This window comes from Malania oleifera, chromosome 11 (assembly GCF_029873635.1).
Source record: "Malania oleifera isolate guangnan ecotype guangnan chromosome 11, ASM2987363v1, whole genome shotgun sequence".
In the NCBI taxonomy this organism is placed as follows: domain Eukaryota; kingdom Viridiplantae; phylum Streptophyta; class Magnoliopsida; order Santalales; family Ximeniaceae; genus Malania; species Malania oleifera.
Window position 1 is genome coordinate 63245453 of NC_080427.1, and position 19092 is coordinate 63264544.

Consider the following 19092-nt stretch of genomic DNA (forward strand, 5'->3'; position numbering starts at 1 on the left):
TTTAGGAAAACTTGCACGTCTACTTTATTTATCCCCAGTTTGACACAGAAATCAATCTTGTGCGAACTAGGGAACTTGATCTCCCTAGGATGAGCATACATTACAACTCTTTCTACAGGATCCTGGGGAGTCTTCAGTCCCCACCATATAGATAGGATTCTTTTGACACTCACCGCTGGTAGCCCATTGAGCGCAGCTTGTGTGCTCATCCACACACCCACCGTTTCCTGCATTATTCATAGACTTTTCAAAGGATCGCACGTGAATCCACTTGGTAGCTGACCACTTCTCACCCTCAATGACAGGGCAGCTCCCATGCAAGCTTCTTGGATCTGTCGTGGCATCCGGATGAAGACTGAAGAACAGCAAGGCATCACCCTTATCAGGTTTCACTGCAAAATGGAACATTTTGAAAAATGTGAGTTAGGGGTCCAGCAGCAACACAACAGGAACGGTGTGTGCACACGCGCTAAGGGAACTCTGACGTCACAGTACTAGAATTTTTGTGTGTAGAGGCTGCTCTTGCATCATGGTAGAAGTCCAAAGAGTTCAAAAGCTGGTGTCAAAAATTGGCTTGTATCAGCAGGCCAATTTGGTTACATGTGGCTTATAAGTCAAATAAAAGTAAAAAGCTTGCAGAAGTCTTGACTAGTTGGTCTACGAATCAGCACTAGCACTCTTTATCCATGCCTAAATTGTATGATGATGAAGAAGCGCCTGTGTCTATCAATTTTGAATCCAAGTGTCCTAAACTAAGTAGCTACATTCGTGCTTTTCTTCAACAACAATTTCTCAAGTACTAACAATATATTCAAATCCATAAAAGCAGCATTAACAAAAGTGACACTATATCATGGACTACCTGCATAGCCCTGTGATGTAGAACAGCAACAGAAATCAGAAATCAGATAGGAAATTGAGAGATTTATGGGAGAGAAATAGAAAAAGAGGAGAAGAAGAGAAGGAGGAGAACTACAGAAGTGCAGAGAGATAGAAACAGAAGCAGAATCACAGAATAGAATTAGGAGGCAGCAAAGAGTTGGACAGAACCAAACAGGAGAGGAACAGGGAGAGACTAAAAGAGAATTAGATACAGAACAAAGAATAAGGGGAGCAGGAACAAAGAAGAAGAATGGAAGGAGGGGAAAAGCCGCACGAGAGAGAGAGAGAGAGAGAGAGAGAGAGAGAGAGAGAGAGAGAAGCTGCAATTGCACTTCTGATTTAAACAATAATTTTCACCCACTATTACAAACACATTTACATAAGAAATCTCAATAAAACAAGAAACAACGAAATAATCCCGAAGTAATTAAATATACAAATAAACCTAAATTGACTAAACTTTTAGAACAACCAGAGATTTCCCAAACTAAATATAAAAAAATAAAAAATAAATAAAAGAAAACCTAGCTATGATGATATAAACATCTAAAGTTCTCCATTGGTGATTCTCCATCTAAATTTCTTAGTGTTACCATATATTCAAATCCATAAAAGCAGAATTAACAATTGTGAGACTATATCAGGGACTACCTGCATAGCCCTGCTTAGCACAGTCGGACCAGTCATCATCCTTCAGCTGGGACATTTTTTCCTGCACATGATAAGTGATGAGTAAGTGGGAAATAGGTAGAAAAGAAAAGGCAAAAATGGTTTACCTCTGAATCAGGAAAGACTGTCTCTCCGCCCTTCTCAATATTAGACAGATACATGAGTACAGTGGCAACCCGGTGGCCGCCCAGCTCTTGATTAGCCTTGTCATGGAAATAGTCAAAATGTGGCTCATACTTTTGACCAATTTCGTAGTGCAGAATTTGAATGGCTTCCCCATTTTCTAATTATATGATCAAATTCGGACAAGTGCAAAGAATTTATTTATTTATTTTTTGTAAGTAAAAACCGAGTAAGAATTTATATCATATCTATTTTATTAAGTCATTAATCAACAAAAAAATGTCACAAATTTACCTATTGGAAGGAAGGTCCATGCAGCAATTCTGGCCTCAATATTTGCAACTATTTCATCCTTCAAAGCAAAACAAAATACATCCAGTAAGATATCCATTTTCAACAATTATCAGACAGCAATCTATGCCTACAGCGTCACAGAGTTGGCTAAATATATAGGCTTCATTTTCAACAATTATCAGACAGCAATCTATGCCTACAGCGTCACAGAGTTGGCTAAATATATAGGCTTCATATAAGACACAACGTCTCTGTGAAAATAATCAAATGAGTGCAATTGCTTTCGTGGAATTTGGGGAAAGGAAGGATCATTCCTTATTCTTAATTACCTAATGGAGTTCAAAATGCCCATCATTTCACAGCAATAAACCACTGAATTCTGGTTACTGCCTTTTTCTATCATCATCGAAATTGTACTCATCATCATCATCATTATTATTATCAACAACACCATCATAAGAATGACTCCAAAATCTTAACATACTTTTTCATACAGCACTCTTCTAATCAATCCAAGCCATAGAATACTTTGTAGCAAAAAGACCCTCTTCCTCCTTCGCTTTTCATCAACATTATGGAGGTTCTCAGCCTCCTGCTACATAATGCCACAGGACTAAGACCCTTAAAGGGGTTGGCTTTGGGAGGAAATGGCATGGAGCTGGAAGTATCTCACCTCCTATTTGCACATGACACCATAATCTGTTGCAAGGCAGAGACTCATTAAATTCTCAATTTGAGGTGCATCCTTCTTTGGTTTGAATCAATTTTCAATCCGAAAGTTAATTTGAGGAGAACTTATTCCTATTGGAAAGTGGATGATCGCATCTTGGTTAGTGTCATGGATGCTATCCGGGGACCTCCTTTGAACACCCCAAGACTTCCCCTTGGTGCAAACTTCAAGGAGAAAAGGATCTACAAGGCTATTATTGAGAGATTTCAATATATATAGGTTGGAAACAAATTCCTCCCTAAAAGGGAGGAGAAACCTCCTCATCATTAGCACTCTCTCTAATTTCCCAATTTACTTTATGTCACTTTTCCCCTTCCCTTGCTAAAATATTCAAAAAGTTATATTTGGGAAATTACAAGGGAGGCTTTCAAATTCCATTTAGTAAAATTGGGAGAAGTTAGCCAACCTATTCAAAGAAGTGGCTTGAGTCTCAAATCTAACACTTTTTTTAAACAAAAAAAAAAAAAAAAATCCTTTAAAAATAAATCAATAATTACAAGAAAAGGAGGATAAGCCATCATCTGCTAAAGATAAAATAAGTACTTACTTTCTGACAACTAAATAGTACTTATTACTTTCAGAACTTATCTAATTCAGCACTTGTTATCAGCACTTAATCAAGTAGAACATTTTTTCCAATTCAGAATTATTTATTCATAAGTGGTTCGAATGATCCCTTGTATCCAATTTCGTACTATTTTCAGTTCAGCTTGCAACAAAATGGTTTGGTGAGTACGCATGCTGACCGTCACTCTGATTATGGAACTGCTTGGAACATCCTCTTGGTGAGAAATGGCCATGACCCAGAGCTTGACTCTTTTGCAGTGCTGCTTATGCAAAAATTTCCCCCACCAAACCAACCCAGAACATGCCTAGCTAGAAGCTTAACAAAAGTGGCCAATTCACAGGTAGCTGCTTCTATAAGAAGTGGGGTAACCCTGCCGAGGCCAGGGATCAACTCCACCACGAACCAAAGTCATATTTTTCTGTTTACTTGGGAATTGAGGAAATTTTAAGGATGATTCTCACTATTAATAACCTCCAGAATAGGGTATAACTTTTATTAACAGATGCTTTTTATGCAAAGTTGATGCTGAATCTCTGGATGCATTTTTCTCCACTGCCCAGGACCTAAAATCTGTAGAACCTGGCTGCTTACTGTCGTAGCCAGCTAGCACTAGACTACAAAAGGAGATCTGGGTCTGGAAGGGTATTCTTAAAAAGTCCTGTCCTCGATCCCATTCACCATTTTTTGAGTTGTGGAAGGAGAGAATACAAAAGTTTTCAAAAGAGCAATTATTTCTCTTGCAACTCTCAGATGGCTCACAACTCTTACAAGTTGGTTAAGCAGATCGTATTTGCTGGACACTTTCACTATTCTTCATTTTTTGGATACCTTGTAACACAACTGATTTCGTACTTGAATCTTTTGGTTTCCTTTTTTGTACCTGTGTATCACCTCTTTGGTGCCCTTTTAACGAACTCTCACTTTACTATTAGAGACAAAAAAAAATATACAAAAGAAAATGTGTTGTCATCATAATAAACGACCATGCAAAAATTTTGTTAATCCATATGGAAAAGACCAGGAATATTCCCAAATTTCACCATTGGAAATGTCTATTTATATCCTATTCTGTGTTGGAAGCAACACTACAAACTTTGGCAAAAGTAACCTATTTTTTGTAAATTATTATACTATACAATTTCAATTCCATTCCCTTCCTATTTCATTCTGTGAACCAACCACAAACTTACTTTCATCAAGAGTTATTAGTCTTTCATTAAGGTTGAGTTTCAATTAATTGCAAGGAAAGTAAACTTACTTTTATGAAGAGCTATTATTCTTTCATTAAGGTTGATTTCCAATTAAAGTTCTACCACCAATACATCTTGCATTGAGTAAGGTGTGACACCCCAATCCCGAACTCCATATTAATTGCGAGAGATATATTTTGTGTGGTTTACAGTTCATACAATTGGGCAATCCAGTATCAAGCAACCAAGCTTAAGTTTCTCCAAAAAACTAAACAAATAAATAAACTGTCTTATGTATTTTAGGCTAGTTGGCTAGCCCAAAGGTCGAGGCTACTAAGTTTTATTGGATGCCATAATGATATTAGAGCCTGCACCAGCCAGAAGTGTGCGGAGCTGAATGCTACAAGTGGTCGGTTTGACCCAGGATGGACAAAAGGCCTCACAGCAGAAAAGAATCTCCTACTCATTTAACACTGCTTTCCCGAGGTGGCTACGTGAAAGTTAGGAACAACCATGATTCATAAAACTAGTTGATTCAGCAATCTGAAATACTTTAAAGCAGTTTTTCGAAAGGCATTGTTGGGATGCGCTTTGGTGCTTTTTCACGCCTAAATGCCTCAAGAAGTATTCTAAAATGCAAAACCCTCAAGAGTGTATGCCTTGACTGCAAAAATGTGCCTTTGATGCCTCAAGACTGAAGGTATACTACTTTTAATACGACAACATAACTTTTTTTAAAATATAAAAAAATTTATAAGATATTTGAAAATAAGAATTAGGACACGGATACCTCTCTCTCTCTCTCTCTCTCTCTCTCTCTCTCTCTCTCTCTCTCTCTCTCTCTCTCTCATGCTCAAGTCTCTTATCTAGGTGAGGTCTCTTGGTCCAACAGGTGAGCTTTCTTTGACTTCAACTGGAAGTCAGGCGCACTTGGTCCAACATGCAGCTGTCCCTCACCATTTTTCCCCTTTTTTTCATTTATGAAAGATTGCTGTAGTTCAATTGTTAGTTTTTCCTTCTTAATTTTCCATATTGAAAGGCTGAATTTTGTGTTGCTCTGCTGCTGTTTCCCTGCAATTATTGTTGTTTTCTTTATTTTTTTACTTTTTATTTTTTCCAATTTCCCTGCAATGAGCTGCAATGATCTCTGGCTCCAATGCAATGATTTCTGGATTATTTCCTTATCACCAAAATGAAGTGAATGAACTATGTTTTCTTTTGAAGTTATAGAACCATTTCCCTGCATTTCAATTCTCAAGTCCCAAAATCTTTTAAGTTTATGCTGCTGCTACAGATTATTCCCTCTTCAACAACCAAAAACCATGTCTGACAGTGAATCAAAAGGGCAGAAAAATATTTTGTTTGGAAATACACAAACAAAGTTGATGGAGAAAACTATTTTGGATGCAAAATTTGTATCAAAGTTATAGTGGAACATCATAAGGTTTAAGCAGCTACAAGAAAGCAATGAGACCTTGCCCAATGGTTCCTCGAGGCGTGAGAAATGAGTGCAAGCTCGCTCTCAAGAAATTCCAAGAGAAGTCTAAAAGAAATTATCTCCCTGAAAATATTGGGATAGGTCCAAGAGGAAGGGATTCAGAGTGCGTCCTCCCCATCACTGGGAGATATGAGCAACAAGAGTCAGGCTTTAATCCTAGGGTTAGAGATCCAATAAGTAAGTTCACATCTGTGCAAACCAAACAAGCCACTCTAAGCTCCAAAGAAAAGAAAGAAGAGAGGAATGAGGTGCATAGTAAAGTCAGGTCATTGTGTACAACAATGCTCTTCCTTTTAGCTTGATGAATGATGTCCATTCAAGTGTTATTGTGGATGGAATCACCAATAATGGGCCAGGTTTCAAAGCTCCTTGCATGCATGAGACGAGGACACAGATCCTTAGAAATATGGTGAAAGAGAGAGAGCATGTTGAAACAGCATAAAAAATCTTGGAAGGAATATAGATGCTCTATGCTGGCTGATGGTCGGACCATTGGAGCGATGGGTGTCCAAGGGTCCTCATTGATCTTCAAGTTGGTCTTTCTAGCACGTGGTTTTTTAAAATCCATTGAAGCTTCTAATTCAATAAAAAATGATTTCATATTTACATATTGAAGAAGTTGGTGAGAAGAATGTCGTGCAAGTGATAAAATATAATGCCAAGAATGTGATCAGTGGTGTGTTGAAAGTTAGCAATGGAACAGAGAAGAGGAGAAGAGAAGAACTGGACAAAAAGAGAAAAGACTGAGTGGCAGTTTCTTTGAGTCTACATACAGCTCCAGGTCTGCCCTCTTATATATTGCTCATAATAACAAAAACTTAAGGGCAAGAATACCCCTATTAACACAACCTAATCACTAAAATAGCATATTCTCTTCTAATACTCCCCCTCAAGATGGATGTCTATAATATCATCTAACCCCAGCTTGTAACAACACCATTAGACAAGGTAGGCTTAAATAAAGGCTTCATATTAACATCGCCTAACTACTCCATAGATTTCACCCAGTCCTCACAACCTTCATCAACACTGCATCCCTCACAAAATGAGGATCAACTTCTATGTGCTTTGTCCTCTCATGAAACTTTGGATTGTTAGCAATATAAATGGCAGCTTGGTTATCACAAAGCATATCTATTGGCTTTGTCGCCAAGAATCCCATTCTCTAACATAAGAGACTTCATCCACATAAGCTCACTCACAATATGAGCAGTATTCTGCTTCAACCCTAGATCTTGCTACAGTTGCTTGTTTCTTGCTACTCAAAGCAATACGATTACCTCTCACAAATGTATGATATCCTAAGTAGACCTTCTATTGTGAACAGATCTAGCCCGATGTACATCAGAGTATCCCACGATCTCACAATTTCTATTACATTTATATATTAAACCTCTACAGAGAGTCTTTGAGATACTGCAAAAGCCTACAAATAGCATCCAATGTGGTTTTTGGAATTCTACAACTCATTAACCCCACTGCAAAAGGTCTGTCAGATCTAGTGACACTGTGACAGTCAAGTAGATCAACTTGCTAAGCAACTGTTTATATCAACATTTGTCTTCAAACTCCAAGCCGACATCCCTAGACAAGTTCCCATTGGGATGCACAAGGGTTTCAACAAGTTTAGCTCCCAGCAAGCCAGTCTCATCACTTAGCAAGTCCAACATACATTTTCACTAAGATAGATTCATCTCTATCCTACACTATACAATCTCAAGACCAAGACGGTAACAATGAAGATTGAATACCCAAGTCCTTGAAATTTTGCTTGAAGTCACTGCTTAACATTTGCAATCCCCCCCTGGTCATTGCCAGTGATGATGATATCATCAATATAAATAACTAGAAGTACCAAATCTATCTCCTTTTTACGGACAAAAACCGAATGACTGAAGTAGCATGGGATAAAGCCAAATACAAAGACTATAACAATTAATTTGTCAAACTAGGCTCGAGCGAACAACTTCAAACCATAAATGGCCTTATGCAACCTGCATACTTTACCATCCTCCTAAGCAACATACCCAATAGGTTGCTCCATGTATACCTCTTATGCAAATCTCCATACAAGGAGGCATTCTTCACATCCAGCTAATATAAGGGTCAATTGAAATTACTAATGAGCTGCTAATGAGATCAATACACAAATAGAACTTAGTCAAGCAACAGGATAGAAGTTCCAAAAATATCAATACCATATGTTTCAATGAACCCCTTGGCGACCAACGAAGCCTTAAGTTGTTCGATAAAGCCATCAAGAAGATATTTGGTGTAGACCCAAATATATGCAACCAACTTTTTACTAGGAGCAAGATCCACCAAGTCATATGTCCCTCAATTGATCAAGGCATCCATTTCTACATCCATTCTCATGTTGCCACCCACAATTGTCTTGTACTTCAACATGCGAGGAATAGAAAAACACTGAGGAAATAGACAAAGCAAAAGAATGGATAAGATTAGGAAGGTGAAGTACGAAAGCATAATGCTGCATGCATGTTTGACTACCTTTCCATTATGCAGTTGGCAAATCCAAGTCAAATTGGGATGGATCTCCAAAACCAAAAAGTTGAAACAATGATGGATAGAGGAGACATCCGCACAGTGGTAGTGATGCATGTGCTTGCTTTCCTTCATTCATAAACCTCTAATTGTTTCTCTAGATAGTAACTGATGGATTTGGTAAGCGTAAGTCTCAGAATAAGGGTAGGAACAAGAGGATCAACACAAGACGGGGGACCATAAATCAATAATCAAAATAGATTCATGCAAGGAGGACCTAGCACTAGAGAAATAAGGTGTCCCCTAAAAGAAGGTGACATCAGCACTAACATATTTCCTACAATTGTGGGGGATCATAACATCTATCTTTTCTAAGTTCTTGAGCATTCAACAAAGACACATTTAATAGCACATGGAGAGAACTTATCAGGACCAATATAAGGAACATAAACAAAACATGTACACTCAAAGACACAAGGCGCAAAAGAGAACATGAATGTTTTTGGTTACACAATGGAGATGGGAATTTGTCCCCTTAGAACACTTAGGGCATCCAAGCAAAAAACAGGTTGTAAGAAGAGCATTAGTCCAAAAAGTTTTAGGAACATGCACATGAAGGAGTAGAGACCGTGCTATATATAGTAAATCTCCATTTTTTCATTCATCTACTCCAGTGTGTTGAGTATATACATGATGTTTTATGAATAATCCCTTTGGCCTAGAAAAAAGACTGAAGCTCATTTTGAACAAATTCAAGTCAATTATCAGATTGAAAAATTTGAATATCAATGCCAAACTGAGTTTTCATTCTTAGTAGAATTGAGTAATACATTCAAAAGTCCAAACCTATGTTTTAACAAATAGATCTGGGTCATATGCAAAAAATCCACAACGGACACAAAATATTGATGACCAATCAAATTCTTGATCAGTGGGAAGAAAACTCACAGTTGTAGTGGCTGTTACAGACCACTGCCATTGCATAACAACTATTACAGCGGTTATTGCCATTACATAACCACTACAAGCTTGTTAAGGCTATATATATATATATAATTTTTTACTTTCACATTTTTCCTTTTTTTCCCCTTCCATAAATTATTCTACATTCACAGCGCCAGGGGGGGGGGGGGGAGATTATAATGAGGAAAATAATGATACGAAAATTATTTATTTTTACTAATATAGAAGAGATGCATCAGTTAACAATTTTATTTTGATAATATTAGTAATTTGTTATATCATTTCTATAGTTTTCAACTTCAACCTTCCTTTCCTTTCTATTTTTTATTTTTTTTGTCATGTTCAAGTTGTTAGTAGTTTATTTACAATATATAATCATTAAAATTTTAAAAGCTTAGGTTATAGTTACACAATATAACTTGTTGGTCTAAAATTAATTATATTTTTATTACTTCAAAAAAATAAAATAATGTTTTGTGTCTAATACTCTTATGTTCATAAGAGATTAATGTAACATATAATTTTTTTTTTTTTTTTTATTAATCAATTTATCAAACACATGATTAACAAAAAAAGTGAAAAAAATACAATTTTCTATCAATAATGATTTAAAACAAATGTAGAATTTATTACCCTCACTAAAACGTCAGTAAGTTGAACTAAAATATCCAAAATGCACTTAAACTCTTTTTAAGAAGGGTTTAGAGCTTAAAACATGCAAATAAACAAATACATAAGATTGTGTAGCCAGGAAAAAAAAAATCACAGATACTACACTTGCTTCTCATTAAGTAACATCCAAGAATCACTTCCCACTACACCTGCTACTGTTACCACACACTACTCTACCACTATCAAAAACCATGGCATATAGATATCACCGTCAAGTATACATTAGACAATTGATATGTTAGCTATGTTTAGTTGGTACTCCAAGATTGATTTGCATGGTGGATAACACCACCATATCAAATTAGACTAGATGATGAGTGGAAAACTGCATTTAATACCTGGGATGTTTATTTGAGAGCTTCGCTGTGAGCCCTTTTTACTTTCTAATGCCCCTAGCACCTCAATGAGAGTTGTGACTCATGTCTTGCAACCATTTATAGGGAAATTCTACTTAGCCTACTCTAATGATATAAAAAGTATATAGTAGAGCAAAGTAGGAGTACTTGGTTCATCTTCATTAGGTTTTCTCACTATAAAGGAACCTAGCTTACAACTTAACCTCAAGATGTACAGCTTTTTTCAACAGTTTAAAGTGCCCTTTCTTGGTTTTGTAGTTGTTACAAAAGGTTGCCACCCATCTCTATAGTGCCCTCTTTTTCTAGTTTTGGAGAAGCCCATGTACCACCTCAAGCCGTGGATGGATTTTTGTTCCTACGATATTGGGTTTTGGAAAGAGTAGAAAGGGAGAAGTGCTGTGGCATTCTGCTATTTTTGTGGACGTTATGGATCAAAAGGAATGCAAGAACCGTCAATGATCGCATAACCTCTCCGGTTTTGTCGTGGGGAACAACAGTCTTTTTGGCCTCTCTCTGGGATTTTGAAATTTTTAGGGGTTTTCTCTACCTGATCTTGCTAGGGATTGGTAAATTGCACTTGAATGTTGTTTTTCATTTTGATCCGGGAGGACATCTTGTTCTCACCTCATTGTATTACTTGGTTCACAGCAAACATTACTTTTTTAACTACCAGAAAAAAAAATTTATTTAAAAAAAAAAAAGAACCATGAGGGAGTAGCCTAAGCCCAGGACTATTTCTAAGATTTGTAGCTTTACAGCTTAGCCACTTTCTACTTGCATTCCACTATGAGTTTCGGCACTATAATAGCTCCCATCACAGATTGGCTTAGAAAGGAGTGTTTCATTGGATCACCCATTCAACCACTAGAGTTTTGGAAAGATTTAGGAAATTAATGACAAAACTAAGGCATTCAAACTTAAGTAATCCTTGAGGTTGCTCCTAATTTCTTCAAGGTGAATATAGGTGGATATTTATTCTTGATGACCCCCCTACTGCATTTTTCAGCTAGAAATTCTCAAGAATTAAACAGAAACATAGATATAAAGAGTTTTATATTGTTTTGAGATCCCTCAATCATTGGTGATATTACTTTTTACCCCTATAGTTTGTACCCTATCCTAATCGTCTTGCTTCATGATATTTGAATCACACATACAATAACATGCTACGCATGCTGATTGGGTAGAGTTCCTTATTGAGAAATGCAATTAATGGTTCAAGCGGGTTGTAGTCATTTTTTTAATAGCAAAATAAATTTATATTAATGGGAAGGGAGAATGAGAAATATCCCAAATAAAATTTGGAACAAACCGGAAAAAACGAAAAAAGCCTACAGAAAAAAGAAAAGCTCAACAAGTCAGCACGTTCCTCCAATCTCTTTGAATCTCCTAGAAACTGTTTCCTTTGAAAAAACTAAAACCAACACAACACAATGATGCTAAGAACTGCACCTTATCCCAGACTAACTCCCGAAGAATATCAGTGCATTCCATTCCATCCATATCCCCCATAAAATTGCAAATACACCACACCTCCATAAAGCTGCTCCATCCTTCCTTCTGCCAATGGCAAATAAATCTTCCAGTGATACAAAGCATAACCAACTTTCCACTGCTATACCAAACAATTTACTCCAAATCCTCCAAGCAAAGTCACAGTGTAGAGATGAGAAGGTGTCTCAGAGTCCTTGAAACAGAGCACACAAACATCAAGAGAAAAAGCCTTCAAAGTTCTTCCGATTTGCAACAAGTTGTTAGTATTTATTTTATTCAGCACAACCAACCAAATGAGAACCTTAATTTTTTAGGGAGCCTTGGCCTTCCAAATTATAGGAAATAGCTGAAAAGAAGAATTGGAACAGATTAAGAATTCAAAAAAAGATCTACAAGAATACACTCTCAATTGATCCAAGGACCAAGTGTGAACATCCCTCCTCAGTGAAAGACTACTTCCATTCAATAAAGATAGCAAAGAAAACAACTCCTCCATGTCCCTATCATTAAGAGGTCTCCTAAAATGAAGATTTCAGGAAATCAAAGGACTACTCAAATCCCCAACAAATGAAGATATGATTCTATTTTGCTCAACACACAAACAAAAGAGACAAGGTAAAGAAGTGGATAATACTTCATTACCTAGCCAAGGGTCTTTCCAGAAGCAGATACTTGACCACTCCCCACCACAAGATTAGTGTGAGGGTTAAAGGAAAGATAAATCTAAGAAATGGACCTCCATGGACTCCCCAAAGAACATCTTAGATTACTATTGGTATCCCACCCATTCTGATCCAAACCAAACTTGCTCCATATTACTCGATGCCAAAGGAACAATTCTTCTAGAGGGAACATCCATAACCATTTAGCTAAAAGGGTGGTGTTTTTAGACACCAACTTACCTAGACACAACCCACGCTCCTTTTTCGGCTTACAAACCTCATCCCATCTAAGTGATCCCTACGACCCCCCACACCTGATCATAGAAAGTTTCTCATGATTTTCTCAAGTTTACTAGCAATCCCTGACTAGAAAGACAAGCCTGAAACAGAGTAAGTGCCAAGGTCATGGCATTCAACCGCTTGAAGGATGAGTATCCTGATTTTTTGCTCATTTTCCAGGATATGAGTCATGGTCCCCATAGAGGATATGTAGATCTTCATCCATGAGTGCTATCTATTCAGATGCACTCGGTTATATGTTCCCCAACCTTCATTTAAGGATTTCCTAGTTAGAAGTTGCATTGCTCAAGTTGAAGATAGAATTGGTTTCTTTCAAGACGAATGCGTCTAGGATAGTCTCCAAAGTCATAATTGGGAATGGGCATGTATACAGACCCTGCCTCGATCTTCTAGGGTTCCTAAAACGAGTTGCAAAAATATTTAGGAAATTTTACCAATCATAACTAAGCACTTAAGCAAATTCAGGGGAGTCGACAAGAGTTGTATTTTCCTCTGAATTTGCCTCACCCCAATTACTGCTGAGATCATAATTTGTCCCGACCTGAATACAAACACAAATAAATAATTAAAAAAAAAAAAACATGTGACTATGCAAAGACTTTAATGTCCAAACCCTAAATAAAAGTTAGGCTTAAGGATTAGGGTAAAAATTGAAAGTGGAAAATCATGCCCACAGTTCAATGTGTGAAACTCTAAAAACTAAACCAAATATGCATGCCACTTAGACACATGCCTTGAATACAATGCCACCAATATATCAAAACAAAATCCTAAAATTTGTACAGTTGCCAACACACTTCTTCATTCAGGGCTCATAAAATTGCAGCCTATAGCACAACAGTAGAACACCTCATCATGGCAGTGTGCAGGCAGTCCCCTACTGCTCTCTCTCAGAGCACATGAATACCTATAGATCACATCCTCCTCTTCCCTTATTCATGGGTGACCTCAATCATTTTGTTGTATTTGTGTATTATTGTTGACTTATGTACTATATCATTTATTTATTTTTTAATTAATTCACATCTGAAGTGTTTATATAATTTTAATGGTGAGAAACATTCTCAAGAAACTAGAGCATCTTTACAGTTTTGATACTATGCTATTATTGTCTTTACCCTATTTTGTTCTTCTTTAGTGCTCTTTAATTCAATCAAATCACATCATGTTGTGGAAAAGAAGGGCAACTCTGCATTAAGTAAATAGAATTACGGACAAGATGAAATCCTTCTTTGTTGTATAACATTATAGGTCAAGTATCCCTGCCTGTTTTTGTTAAGCAAAAAATGATGAAAGAAAAAAAAATGGTAGTACCATATGACAATATGGGTGAATTCAGGGTATCAGCAACAGCAGGAGACAGTTAGATTTGAGGACTGGATATTAATAGTTCCAAGCCAAAGGATGCCAGCAATGATTGTCATTGTCATCCCACCCCATACCTGCTCCCTTACATCCCTAGGAGTCAAATAACTAAAGCTAGGGGATAGAAGACTTGCATTTATTCCCCTCTTCCTTTGTTGCACAAGATTGGAGTGACTTGATTATGGCATAAAAGCTCTTGGAGTCCCTAAATCAACCCAAGGACATGATTCCATCTCTTTATAGTTGATTGTTTCTCCAAATTGACACATTTTATGCCGTGTAGTAAGACCTATGATGCATCATATGTGACTAATTTATTCTTTAGGAAGGTTGTCAAATGGCAGTGCTTGCCAAGTTCCATAATGTATGATAAAGGGATCAAGTTTGTTAGTTACTTTTATAGGACATTCTGGAATATGTGTGGCACTAAATTTGATGCTTTTTCTACTTGTCAATCCCAAAATGACAATGAAGTTGTTAATTATAGTTTGGGTGATATACATATATGTGCAGTGAAATAAAAACAGAGCAACTGGGACTTTATGCAAGGCTGTTGAGTTTGCATATAACAAGTCTATGAATGGATTCATGGGTAAGGATCTATTTTAGAGTGAATATGACAACAAACCCCATGCGCACATTGACCTTGTTTCTTTTCCTCTAGAAGCCCATATTTCTCAGCCTACAGGGACTTTTTTTCACCACATCCATGAGTTGCAGGTTGAGAATCGGCATAAAATTGCCATGGGTAGTGTGGATTATGAACCTGCTAATTCACATCATTTAGCTTGAAATTTAATTTAATGATGGTGTCATGGTTTGAACGCTATCACAGAAATCCCTTCAAAAATTTTCATTCCTGTACCATTGTCCATTCTCCATCATTAGGAAAAACTTGGATCTAATGCATATTTGCTTGATTTGCATGATCATATGAACCATAGCCTTGTTTTCAATGTCGAAGACTTGACACCTTACAAGGCACCTTTGAGCCTCCTAACTTGTCTTATAATATTTACGTACATTTACAATTCCTCAGGCTCCTCCCTCCCATTTCACAACCACAAGATACAATTAAGGCTATTCTGAATGAAAAATTTGTTGACTGTCTTTCGAGTGGTTTCCAGTGATACAGTTGAGTGGACAGGCCATGCCCACTTCAGATGCTACATGGCTTCCTAAGATACGTTTTTTGAAGTGCTCCAGAGCTGTTAAAAGTGGTATCTGTAATCACGCTCCTCAAAGTCAAGTTCTTTTCTAACGGAGGAGCATCACCTTCATTTATTCAATACTTGTTTTAGGCCTATACTTATAAGACTAGGATGATATGCATTCTCATAGTCTTTTGCATTGAATTGTGACTAGAAGTTTGTGGATTAGGCTGTTTAGCAATTCAAGAGAATGTTGGGTGTGTCTGAATTACTATTACTAGGAGGTTTTCTTGCTTCTTGATTTTAGAGGTTTTGAAAGAAGGATGCAAGTAGGTTGTAGAATTGTGCTGTTTCTGCAATGCTTCGGAGTATCTGTCTAGAGGTGAATGCTTGCACCTTTGATGGTGACTTCTACCTTCGCAGTTGCTTTGGATAGAGTTCATTTTATTGCTCCTTTATGGGCAATTCCCTATGATTTATTCAAAGGACTGAGCTTCTCACATAGCCAGCAAGATTGGATGGCATTGTCAGCTTAATTTCTGCCATTTTGACTTGTTTCTCTTTTTCTTATTTTTCTTCCTTTTTCTAGGAGGATAACCTATCTGGCTATCCTCATTGTAATCCTCTTCGTTCTTGACATATTTTCCTTTTTCCTATTACTAAAAAAAAAAAAAAAAGGCCAGATAACTTGTGACAATACTTATAAGATTCAGTGCTAGTCACCAACCACCAACTGTTCTTTGATCGTTACATTCAGATGCTTTAGGGAAAATGATTACTGTCATGCTAATTGTATTAACTAGAACAACATTATCTTCAACAGCACAAATTTGAAGACAGAGTAGGGCTCACTGACCTGAGCTTTGTTAAGAAACATGCCAGAACTCGTCCGGACCTCGCTCTCTATACTCTTACCCGAGTCATTGTCAGCAACCATTGACTTCTCCAGTTTTCCCTTGGCCTACTCCCTCAAATAGACACAATCATAATCCAAATTAATTAACAGCTAGTCAACAAAACACAACAGAAGAGGTCAAACAATCAATGCCAGATTCAGGATTTCGGCAAATTACCAGTTCAACAAGATGGTCACACTCCTTCTCCGATAGAAACCCCCTGTAGATGAACGCCCTGGAGAAAATCCCAAACACCACCCAAAATATAATTGCTACCAAAAAAGAGAAACACAAAATAAGCAAACAGAGTCTCAGAGAGAGAGAAAGAGACCTGGGACTCCAAGAGAGTTGAGTAACCCTGGTAGGATCAAATCCGGCTGAAAAACCGCCACGGTTCAGTTGAAGCACCGATCTGCGCCTGAAATCGAAATGGAAGAAAAATAAAAAATGCAAGAATCGATCGACATTCTTCAATGGCGTTCTGGAAAAACAAATGTAAAGATAAAGGGATACGTTTGGTTTTCTCGAAGCCATCCGGGAAACTGGAGAGAAGAAAGGGAGACACTAGGGAAAAGGAGGAGGAAACACAGAGCAAACGAAAGAAAATCCCGCGAATCCATCGGAAAGCGTCTGCTGCAACGAGGCCGCAACAGAGGCGTTTTTATTTTTGCTGCGTCGGGCTCGGTTGACATTTGCCCTGAGAAGAAACGGCGGTGGAGCCTTTGGAATCAAAGTTCAACGCACTGTGCAAGTATTTCTTCCTTTTTTTTTTATTAATTACTTTCTGCGAGCGCGCCCACGGAATTTTTACTTTTTAAAAAAAATTTATTAATATAAATATCGATGGATCATGTTATGTTTGGAAGATTCTATGGGCTGGCGCAGATTTCCAATTCCAAGTGAGCCCAAGGCCTGGCTAAAATAGCCCACTGGGCCGACAAATCTGATCCGCTATCATTACCAATGAGATGACCAAACTCAGTCAAAGTCAATATTCAGTTTTTATGAGCGGAGGCATGTCAAAATTAGATTATGTAGTATTTATTAAGTGGACATTTTTTTTTATTTAATAACAATATCATGGGTGATTTCAAATGGAAGGTCTGTGGGTTCATTGTTTGTAAATTAGACTAAATTGGTTATAATGGTTATTATATTTCATATTTGTGAGTATGAATGTTTGATTTATACTTGATTACGTGCTTATCCAAACTATTTTTTTTAGGAGAAGTAATTATTTAAAAAAAAAATTTAGAAAAATACTTATTTAAATAAGTACTTGTAATAAGTAATTTTAAACTACTTTTAGATAAGTATTATTTTACATAAGTACTTTAAAATATGGACGCTTATGGACTGTTAATGAATCCCGCTTGATTGGTTGCTTTCATCAAGGGCAAAGGAAGTAAGTGTCAATTCTGCAGCAATTTTATTTCCTCTCCCATAGTTTCTTTACATTGAGAGAATACAATTAAATAGGAAAACTTGTAATCCTATCTTTGGTAATACAAATATCACACCAAAAAGGATGATTCTATATTTACATTTACAACTATATCTTTCCTAAATTTATTTCTAATAGCAAAGAGGATGATTCTATATTTACATCTACAGCTATATCTTTCCTAAATTGATTTTTAATAACTCACGTCAACACTCCCCCTCAAGTTAATACATACAAGTCTCTGATATACAACTTGTTGAGTGAGTTGTGAAACTTTTTGCTTAATACCGCCTTTATGACTATGTCTGCTAGTATGGAAAGTGAATTATTTTTACTTCCAGGTTTTCCTTGATAAAATATCGATCCACTTTCACATGTTTTGTACGGTCATGTTGGACTAGGTCGTAAGATATTGCAATAACAGTTTCGTTGTCACAAAAGAGATTCATTTCTAAAGTGGAGGTGAAGCCTAGTTCAGTAAGTAGTCTCTTGATTCAGAGTAGTTCACAAAGCCCTTTTGCCATTCCATGGAATTCTTCTTCAGCCTTAAAAAGTGTGACCACCTTCTGCTTCTTGCTTCTCTATGTAATAAGATTCCCACCAACAAACATAAAATAACCTGAAGTAGATCTTCTACCTGAGATATTTCCAACCCATTCTACATTCGTATAGCCATTAATTTTTAAATGACTATTCTTTGAAAACATAAGTCCCTTCCCAGGCGAGGACTTCAAGTATCTTAGTATTCGGGTTACAGCATCCATATGATCTTCACTAGGATTATGCATGAATTGGCTAACTATGCTTATAACATATGCAATGTCTGGATGAGTATGTGAGAGGTATATAAGTTTTCCAACTAACCTTTGGTACCTCCCTTTATCCGTTGGTACTTGATCTGAGTATTCTCCAAGTCTGTGGTTTTGAACAATTAAAGTATCACTAGTTTGCACTCCAACATTCCTACCTCAATTGATACATCCAACACATACTTCATTTGAGAAAGAAATATTCCTTGTCTAGACTTGGCAACTTCAATTCCCAGAAAGTACTTGAGCCCTACGAACTTCTTCACATCAAATTTGGTGGCCAACTCCTTCTATAGTCTAGATATTTTTTCTTCATCATCTTTTGTCATGATCATGTCATCCACATAGACTATCAACACAGTTACCTTGCCCAATTTGTGCTTCAAGAACAGTGTATGGTTTAAGTTGCTTTACTTGAACTCATATTTCCTCATTGCTAGACTAAACCACCCAAACCATGCTCGAGGCGATTGTTTCAATCCATATAGTGCTCGTTGCAATTTGCATACGACTTTGTTTTC

General features: G+C 37.0%; 1 protein-coding gene across 1 annotated transcript; it reads right to left on the reverse strand.

The window, feature by feature from the left end:
• On the reverse strand, positions 1-17209 carry LOC131167902 (probable prolyl 4-hydroxylase 7). The gene is made up of 8 exons (XM_058126965.1): positions 16832-17209; positions 16650-16736; positions 16496-16553; positions 16279-16383; positions 1969-2026; positions 1659-1834; positions 1534-1594; positions 1-392 (listed from the first exon to the last, which is right to left on the reverse strand). Exons 1-8 carry the CDS (start codon positions 17008-17010, stop codon positions 85-87), a joined length of 1032 nt encoding a protein of 343 aa, XP_057982948.1. The 5' UTR covers positions 17011-17209; the 3' UTR covers positions 1-84.
• Positions 17210-19092: the final 1883 nt, after the last annotated feature.

Excerpts from the sequence above, each read along its gene's own strand:
- LOC131167902 (XM_058126965.1), bottom strand. The coding sequence starts at position 17,010 with ATGTCAACCGAGCCCGACGCAGCAAAAATAAAAACGCCTCTGTTGCGG. Across the intron at positions 16,737-16,831 it reads TGGCTTCGAGAAAACCAAAC|GCGCAGATCGGTGCTTCAAC; the intron begins GTATCCCTTTAT and ends TTTCGATTTCAG. Across the intron at positions 1,595-1,658 it reads CAGTCTTTCCTGATTCAGAG|GAAAAAATGTCCCAGCTGAA; the intron begins GTAAACCATTTT and ends TATCATGTGCAG.